The following is a 9,817-nucleotide window of genomic DNA, read 5'->3' as shown; positions in this document are numbered from 1 at the left end:
CTACACCTTGGACTCCGAGGCGCAGCCGGCGCGGCCCGGCTCGTCCAGGCTCCAGTCGCTGTCCGCCGCCGCCCCGCCGTTGCAGCCGGCCCAGGGCTCCAGCAGGCGCGCGGGCGGCGCGGCCCCGACGTCGTCGTCGTCGTCGTCCGAGGCGGCCCCGGGCGACGGCGCGGGCACGGCCACCGCCAGGCAGCCGGCGGCGCGCGGCCGGTCCCCGGAGGCCGAGCGGCTCCCGCGGGCGGCGCGGCGCGCGCGGCACAGCAGGCGCTGGAAGGCCCTGCGGAAGTCGGGGCTGCGGCAGTAGATGATGGGGTTGAAGGCCGAGTTGGCGTAGCCCAGCCAGTTGAAGAAGACGAACAGGCCGTCGGGCACCAGGTCGCCGTGGAAGGCCTTCACCACGTTGGCCAGGAAGAAGGGCAGCCAGCAGAGCGTGAACACGCCCATGATGATGCCCAGCGTCTTGAGCGCCTTCTGCTCGCGCAGGGCCACGAGGCGCGAGGGCCGCCGCTTGCTGGGGCGCCCGTTGGCCAGCGGGGGGGCGGCGGCGGGGGGCCCCGGCGAGGGCGCGGGCGAGGCCGGGCGCGCGGGGCCGCCCAGGAAGCGGCGCTCGCAGCTGTCGATCTTCTTGACCTGCTTCTGCGCCTCGCGGAACACCCGCAGGTACACGAAGGCCATGATGCACAGGGGCACGTAGAAGGAGACGACGGACGAGGCGATGGCGTAGGCCCGGTTGGTGACGAAGTCGCAGCACTTGGGGTCGTTGTAGCAGCGGCGCGCCTCGGCGCCCTCGGCGCGCCACCAGTGCATGAGGATGGGCAGGAAGGACACCAGGGCCGAGATGGCCCACACGGTGCACACGAGGGCCCGCGCCCGCGCGCGGGTCAGCAGGCTCTGGTAGCGGAAGGGCGACGTGATGGCGAGGTAGCGGTCCAGGGCGATGACGCACAGGGTCTCGATGCTGGCCGTCACGCACAGCACGTCCACCGAGGTCCAGAGCTCGCAGAAGAACGAGCCGTACTCCCACCGGCCCCACACCACGATCGTGGCCCCGAACGGCACCACCAGCAGCCCCATGACCAGGTCGGCGCTGGCCAGGGACATGATGAAGAGGTTGGTGAGCGTCTGCAGCCGCGGCGTCTTGGCGATGGCCACGATCACCAGCACGTTGCCGGCCACGATGAGCAGCACGATGAACGCCATCAGCAGGCCCATGCCGGCCGTCCACTGCTGCGACAGCGGCGCGGGGCCCTCGCCGGCCGGGGTCAGCAGCGACGCGGGCGGCGACGCGGGCACCAGCAGCCGGGCCGCCGTGGCCGCGCCGTCGGGGAGAGGCGCGGCCGACGACAGGTTGCAGGGCTCGGAGGCGCCCAGGGCGAGCGCCCCCGCGCCCATGCCGAGCTGCGGAGGCCGGGGGCGGGGGCTGTGGCGGGGCTGGGCCGTGTTTGGGGGACACCCCAGAGGTCGGGGCGGGGGGTCGCGGCCAGGTCAGGGCAGCCGCGGCGCGCAGCCGGAGGCATGGGCGCCGGGCGCCTTCCCCTCCGGAGCCGAGCGCTGTCGCCGCCGCCGCCGCCGCCGCTGCTGCTGCTGGAGCCGCTGCCGCTGCTGGAACAGCCGCCGGGACCTCAGCATGTTTCTGCGCGCGCCGAGCCCGCAGCCCAGGCACCCAACACCCACCCCACCCCATCCCACTCCCCCAAGCCAACCCCCGGGGCCTCGCGTCAGGCTCCTGCAGCCAATCCGGGCAAAGGCACGCCCCTAGCTGTCCCCCCCTACCCCCCACCCCCACCCCCGCCCTTACTCCCCGCACCTTCCTCGCACCCGCAGTTCAGCGGCTCTGGGGAGCCCGGGGCAGGTCTCCCAGCCTGCGCCTCCCCGGCGCCCGCCGCTGCCCGCGCGCCCCCTCCCTGCGCCCGCCGGTTCCCGAGCCCCGCTCCCGCAAGCTCCCCGAGACGCCGGGCTCTCACCCGCGTCCCCGCCGGCTCCCGAGGCCCCCGCCGTCTCCTGCGCTCCGTTCCCGTCTGCGCCGCTTTCTCCCTCCTGCGTTCAGCTCCCTCCTGCGCCCCCGCGCCCCTGGCACCGGGTCTACCTCCAGAGCCCAGATTTCCTGCAGAGCGGAGGCCCCCCCCCCTCTCCCCCCGTGCTCCCTTTCGCGGAGAGAGGAGGACCTCGGTGTTCTCCAAGCTCCACAGCGCCTTGGACAGTCTGTCTGTCCACTGGGGTTGGAGGAGCCTGGCTGAGAGATTGTTTCTCAGATCCGACAGCCTTAAGCAGAGTGTAAAACCCTCGCCCACTCGAGACGAGCCCAGGCTCGCCTGCGTGCCGCCGGCTCGGGAGCTGGAAAGCGGGCGCTAGCGGCTGGAGGAAACTTTCCAGCCGAGCGCCCGGCGAAAGCCAAGAGCGCCTCTGCCGGGAAGCTCTCCGGGCGCTGCCCTTGCGAGGAGCTGCTGCGCCAGGGCAGCGGATCAGAGAGGAAACGAAGGTTAGTGCGCGTGACGCTAACGCGGAGGACCAGGTGGAAAAACACCCCCCCCCCCCGCCGTCCCAGCTCCCCAACATGAGTGATGACGCAGCAGTGTGTCCCCACTACAAAGAGAGAGGCGTCAGGAAACAAGCGCTTGAAGGTAGAGTCGACCGGCACCGCCACAAAGAAAGAACACATTTAATTACATTTGAGGCTTTTCACATTCAGCAAGAACACCTGTAGTTTGTGTTTTGTTACTCCCCTGGTCTTGTAATCGGCTTTGGGCCAATGCAAACACAAAGGTGCTGTGGGCTCTGGTTGATGTGAGGAACTGAGATTTCAGATTTCTCCGTCTGCTGGGTGGTTTTCTCCTTTGCCCAAGTTCCCAGATTCTCAAAACTCTAAGATGAGTTTCCGAGGGACGAGAGAGGAAAATATGTAAATACTCAGGAAGATTAACATCAGATAGCAGTTAAGATTGTTTCTGTGGTCTTTGAGTTGGCAAATGAATCGGTTTGAAATCCATGACTCGTGTGCCCAGCTGTCTGTGGATTATATGTGGGCACAAAAGGACAGGACAGCCACCGGGAACGCACAGTGCCTCGGGACTGCGAGCACCCTCTCCCATTTAAGCCATGGTAAGGTCCTCAGATCAACCTTGAGAAGAAAAAGCCTTGAATCGAATCCCCGAGAAGTAAACAGCTCCTAACAGCCTGCAGAAGGGTTCATGGAAACGTCATGTCATTACAGCTCATGCGTCTTCCGAGGGACTGGACCAAAGTCATCCCTGCCTTGCAGAGAGAGGACCCCCACAGCAGCCCACACCAAGAGCTAAAGGCGGCGCCTCCTCAGTAATAGGGTCAAGCGGTTTCAATCACCCTCTCTTCCTTAAACCCAAACATATAAATTTACTTTAGGCCCAAACTCGATCGTCAGAGTGTTACAAGGGATGGGAGGGCGATTCATTTGTTTATGGACCCCTGCCCTAGGACTTGTCGGCTTGGTTGTGACAACTTGGGGAGGCTGAGGAGGAAGAGCGAGGGAAGGAGAGGGGCTAGAGAGGGAGGAACCGGCCTGCGCCCTGCCTGCAGTGTGAACTTTGGACAACCTTAGCTTCCCCAGCACTGCAAACCTGGCTTCCCTTCAGGTTTCTTTCTGTGTCGTGTCCCCCCCCCCCCCCCCCCCGGCCCTAAGGGGCATTTTCAAAACAGCCAAGGGATTGGAAAGAGTTGGATTTGAGCTGCCCAGGAAAGGGGTTCTGAGTGCCGGGCTGCGGGGTGAGGTGTAGGGAATGCGGGGAGGGGGCTTTCTATCCGGTGCCATCTTTCCGACAAGTGGAGTTACTGGAAGAGTCTGTGCCAAGCTGAAGTGCCCCTGAAGGGCAAAGGGACTGCAGTGTTCTGTCAGCGATAAGGCCAGAACTGGGTTGTGGACGGTCAGTGCAGAAGCCTGGATGCCAGTACCTTACGGTTATGTATGTATGCATTTATGTATGTATGTATGTGTTATGGATACGCGGTGTGTACACATGTACGTGTGCAAACACACCGTGTAATGGGGACATGAGATTTGAATCGGGGAAAAACTCTCCAGAAATTTCCCCCCTGCTCATTTAGAGAGACATCAAGCTTCTCCGAATTTCTGGATAATAAATTCATTACACGGCAATCACAACCGGGAGGTTATTTTAATAGGAGCTCCACCAGAGGGCTGCCGGCATGAAGGGATCTCAGGGTCCTTGGGCCTTTCCTTCAGTGGCACTGATGGAAAAGTGTGGAATAGTCCAGATTCGACCAGAGTTAGATTTCTCTTAAAATAACATGTTCTCGGGTCTCCTTTAAACTTCCTACATTTTGTGGCACTTTTGTGGGGGAGGCATTTTTCAGCTAACACTTTTAGTCCTTAGATAAGGGCACATGATCTAGAAGAGCCTCACTATATCCACTTATACAGGTATTACGTGTTGCAAGTTCACAGTGAATTAATTCCTTCAGCTCCCATTCCCAACAGCTAAAATGAATCAGTTCTTAGGAACCCACTGGCTTGACGGTAGTTGAGAAAATAACAGAAAGCCTCAACGGTCTGGGAGCCAGTGGGCTTCTCTCTCAGGAGTTCCTGCCCCCACCTCTACCTCCCCCATCCCACTACCAGCATTTCACACCTGAACTCGGCTGCTTTGACCAAGATGCTTTTCTGTTCAGAAACCTTAACTTCTCAATTTGGCATCCAAAGCCCTCAACAGCCCATTTCCAAATAGCCTTCCCAGCACTGTCTTATATTAGAAGTCTCTGTGTCACTCTAACAGTTCTGTATTTTCTTTCCTTTTTTGGATCTAAACTCTTTTTTTTTTTTTGCATCTGTAACTCTCATTGAGTTCCTTCCACCAGGGATCCCCTCCTTCATCTCTGTTTCAATGGATTCAGCCTTCAATATCTGGCTGATATCTTTTTTTATCTTACAATCATCTCTGCCCACCACTTCCAGAAATGATTTCTCCTTCCTCTGCCTGTAGTAATTACTCTGATCATCGCATTTCACGTGTCAATGAACAATATTTTGTCTTTTGACATCTCTCCTATTGTTATTTAATTTTTATATGTATTTCTCTCTTCTTCTCATATGAGTTGTAAGCTCACGGAGAGCCAAGACTATCCTATACATTTTTATATCTCCCATGTGTACTAATATTTCTTGATATTAATTAAAATTAAGTTTTGATTCATATATAGTTAATGTTCAACATTAAAATATTCTCATACTTACCAGTATGAGCAATGATTGAGTGATTTGGAGTTATACTCTTCCCTCATGCCTAGAATTTATAGTAATAATTCATTTTCCTATAGCCTAGTCAATATTTTTATATCAGCATTTGAAAATAGTTTACAGATGCAAGGTAGGCTCATGAGATAAACAAATTTATACCATACCTACTCAGTAATGAATAAAGAAGGGCATAGGTAAGAGGTCTTCCAAAGGGGCCATGAATGTCCACATCTCTAAAAAGCACTACCTAATTTTCATAAATATTCAAGGTGAGTGAGTGGCCTTTTTTTTTTTTTCTCCCCCGCCAGCCTTCATTTAAGACACTAGATATCCAGACATTTCTGCCCTGGGAGAATGGCTGATGACTTGAATCTGGTTTCAATTTCTAGGTTAAATTCAAGGCCCACACAGTAATGGGTTATAGACATCCAACCCACCTATGGTTGTAAACTATGAACTTGGTGCAGACCTTTCCATTCTTGAGTTGACTTGGCTAGAAAATGAGAGAAAAAAATAAACAGGAGTAGCCTTCCTGGACTACTGCTGGGAGGTAGGCCAAAGGAAACCTGGGGGGAATTTCCATGAACAGCCCCAAGCAATGTATCAATCACATCAGTAAGTTAGTAAAATTTGCCTCGAGGCTGATAATAGGTGGTGGGATTTGTGAGAACTCAAGAGGCTGTTTCTGAGTTAAGATACATAACTTCGCATATAAAGCAAAACTGCTGCTGACACAGTCACTCGGAGCGAGTGACCAAAGAACAGCCTGCACCCGTGGCTAGCAGTTAAGGCCATATACTGGTTTTGCAGCCACTTTTTACACAGGGACAATCAGCCCCATCCATTATGGTAAAAATGAGCACCGAGGACAGGGGTGTGATCATAGCAAAGTGCGGAGACTATTTGGAAAGCTCAGAAGCTCTCCTCTCTGCCATTCACCCCCTGCCTCTTGGCTTTCTCTTCTTCCTGGTATGTCTAGAGCCAATAATAATATTTTTCGAAATTGGGATGTATTGGAGAGTGTTCAGATCTGAATCACAGAAGATGCGGGTTTGTGTCCTGGCTTAGTCACTTTCCATTTGACCCTCAGCAGTGGCTTCATCTTGAGAATGGACTCGCCATCCGCTCCCTCACAGGGTTTTGTCTGAATTAAATGAGATAGTGTGTGTGAAAGCTCCTTGAAATCCCATAGAGCACCATACACTTGTAACGCATCAACTGCATCTTACCCAATCACCATGGCATTTCAACCCAAGGTGTCAGGATTGGCCTCCATGAGAAGGGTCAGTTCACTTAAATAAGCTGCTCTTTAATCAGTCTGACTCCTTTCTTTCTCACACAAGATACTAATAGGGCCCAGAGGCTGGTTAACAGTGAACTATTTGTAAAAGCTTTGACTTTCAGCAAGTCATCTTTTTAAGAAAGTCCTCCCCCCCTTTGTGGCACCCTTCCTTGCTATGTACCCTCTTTTTTTTTTTTTTTTAATATTTGTTTATGTGATTCTTTGAAACAAATTCCTTTAAAGTATTTCAGTGGTGAAATAGTTTCAGCAGATAAAGAATTTTTTCCCCTCGAGTCAACTATTTGGTGCCATGACTAGTAACTTAAAAAAAAAAAAAGGAAGGCAATACAATCTAAAACTTAAGCCAACTTTAGAAAATTCTGTTCTTATTCAGTTGTATAATGAATAAAAATCGATTGGTCATCAGCTGAATCTAACCTTTAAGTGCTAGTGTCAACAGAAGTATGGTCACTACGCATGGAAAGCATTCGGCTGGGAGTTGGCCTTCAGTTTGCTCTAGTCCAGAGCTTGTTATGACAATAAGCTGTGCTAATTATTGACAACTCTAGGTTTTATTTCAACAATTTTACTGCGTTCCAGATAAAACAATTGTGTTGTAAAAAAGCTAAGGAGTTTGTAGCAACAAGAATCCCTCTGGCCCTTGCTTTGAGTTTCTGAAGGGTAGGAATGATACCCTTTAAACATTGTAGCTCCCACTTATTCTGGTCCTGCAGTTGGTGCTTCATAAATTCCTGTGATATAGAGGAGCCACTTAAAAACACATGCTCAGTAGATTCTCTACCATAAAGGAAGAGACTGTGTTTTCCATCCATCCATGGGAGATGGCATCTGGGCCACCCAGCTGGGTGGAACTGCCAAAGGGAACCAGTGGGAAAAGCCAGCTGGCTGCTCTGCCTCTGGGAGACAGAACCAACCATTCACGTTTCTTTCTTTGCACTCGTTGCTTTGCGTAGACCAAACAGGGATCTTCTCCACGTTTCCCCACTTCTCTGTATTGTGTAGGTATCATCGCTGTTAACTTATTTACCGACTACACAGAAGCTCATCTTGACCCACTCCATGAATAGCGGCCTCAGAAGGGCAGGGTCTGAAGACGCTGGTGAGAGACGGTGTTGCTGCTACTTTGGTTTTGATAACCGCTGTGGTCAGGCTATTTGCTTTGAAAATAAATATCATACCTCTGACGTGACATTTATTTTCCGTAATGTCTCAGCTTTGCAGCTCTTTGAACAAAATATGTGAGAGACCTTTATCAGACGATAGCTCTCTGTTTCCAGAGCATCACCCCTTAATTAAATCTTAAGGGGGCAACGACCTTCTTTGCAGACTTTTTTTAAACACAAGTTACTTTTCACACTGGTTGGGTTTTTTCCCTCCCCATTTTAATGTGGAGAAAACGAAGCATAAGGAGAGAGACGTGCTTAAGTTGTCAAGGAAAGCCAGTTCTTGACGTTTCTGCCTCCTGAGCTAATCTTCAATTACTACAACCTGCGTCCGTCACAGATTTCAGCCCATCTATTACTACTTGTCAGCATAACTTAATTGCATGACGTACTCGGGGGCTTGGACAGGTTATGGAGTCACTTATTTATTTATTTTTCTATGATGAAAACAAATTTTATTTCAGTTACATGGTGATATTTTTCAATGACTGAGCCCCGTCCTGGGGAAGGTAAATTAACCCTCTCTAACCAGCACTGATCTCGGAGGCGGGGAGGATCTGGGAGTTTATTAGCTCATTTGTTCAGATCATTGAAAAGGGATCACTGATCCACTTTCTTACTTCAAAACTGTCTCCATAAAAAATTTATAGAGTTTTACAGTGGGAGACATTTTGACATATCATGCAAAACCCAGAATCTTTAGTCGATATGTAGGACTACATACTAATTTAAATTCAAAATACAAATGATGAACTTTAAAAAGATCATAGGTAGGAAAACAATATTTTTCATTTAGTATAAATTTTTACGTGTGCACAAAGCTTTTATGTGTTTCTCTCCCCAACAGTGATCTCCAAGGGAGCCTGCAGACTTGGCTTGGGCTCACTGGGGATCCAGCATAATCCACCCACCCCTCCCTGAGAGCCGGGGAAGGAAACTTCGGGAGCAGACACCTGGCCTGCAGCTTTGCAGCTCTGCGAATCCCCTGGAACCGGGTTCTGGGTGGATCAGTGACGGGTGGGAGCGCTCACTGCTGCAGTGGTCAGAGGTCGCCCTGCTCCTCTCCCTCCCATTCCCTACTTTCTAGCTTCTTCTTTGTCATACTCTGCTCTTTCCTGTCTCCCTCGATGCTCCTCTGTCTTCTCTAGGCCCCCAAAAGAAAGCTGCGGTTTTCAGTCCTTTGTAACCGCTGGAAGTTCCAAAATATTGAAACCCAAGAGATGTTCCTTAGCACTCGGGGGTGAGCATTTTATTTTCACTAGCTGTGGCTCCTCCAAAACTTGTGACCAAATTTTTCTACCCAGCAGAAGACAAGGAGCCTGCGTCCACCGGGTCCTGTCCTAAGGTGGCCTCTGGGCAGGACAAACGAGGTGCCTCCGGTCTCACTTTCTCCCCCAGAGAAGCCAGAGATCCCCCTGGTCTCCCTGGAGTCCAGCCCGGATCCCTCTTTTGGGTTGAGCTTGGGACCAAAGAAGGATATTTCCTGGAGTCAAGTTACCAAGTTTAGTTGTGACAGTGGCTTTAGTGCCCAATGAAGACTAAAGACTAGCAATTTAAATAGAAGGTTCTCCTGGCTGGTCCGTGGGGAAGAGACCAAGTCCATTTGGGGATCAGTGAGAGGGAAAGGGCCATTAGCCTCCCCCGATCCCCCATCACCACCCAATCCACCTGCCTAGATAACTGGCTTTTCCTGCCCCGAGGTATCATTTGTTTGTTAACTCGCAGTTCTGTAGATCAGAAGCCTGGAAGGCACTGGCTGGTTTCTCTGCTCAGGCTCCTGAGGGTGAAATCGAGGTGTCATCTCATGCTCAGGCTCCTCTCCCAAGCTCACCCCAGTTCTTGGCGGAATGCATTTGCTGTGGTTGTAGGACTGAGGTCCCTCCCTGGTTCTCTTGCTGCCTGTCACCAGAGGCTCTCTCTGCTTCTAGAGGCCTCCCTCCCACATCCTTCCTCGTGTAAGAGCGGTAAGGGGTGTTGTGACCCCATGCTTCACTCTGTGATTTGTCCCCTCCTCGGGGGTGATTTTTTAAGTCAGTAGCTCTGAACAACCGAAGAGATTCTATCGTGAAAATGTTTATTTGTATTTTTTAATTGGTTTAAATACAATAGAGTTAGAAGGATAAT

At 52.2% G+C, this 9,817-nt stretch overlaps 1 protein-coding gene across 1 annotated transcript; it reads right to left on the bottom strand.

Annotated features, from left to right (window-relative positions):
• Positions 1-1,407, bottom strand: ADRB1 (adrenoceptor beta 1; the record flags this gene model as incomplete). Its single annotated transcript, XM_081157925.1, has 1 exon — positions 1-1,407. Exon 1 carries the CDS (start codon positions 1,390-1,392, stop codon positions 1-3), a length of 1,392 nt encoding a protein of 463 aa, XP_081014051.1. The 5' UTR covers positions 1,393-1,407.
• Between the last annotated feature and the right edge of the window lie 8,410 nt (positions 1,408-9,817).

This window comes from Miniopterus schreibersii (genome assembly GCF_964146895.1).
Source record: "Miniopterus schreibersii genome assembly, chromosome: 14".
Lineage (NCBI taxonomy): Eukaryota > Metazoa > Chordata > Mammalia > Chiroptera > Miniopteridae > Miniopterus > Miniopterus schreibersii.
Note: the sequence above shows the minus strand (reverse complement) of the source record. Positions and strands in the feature narration are given on the sequence as shown.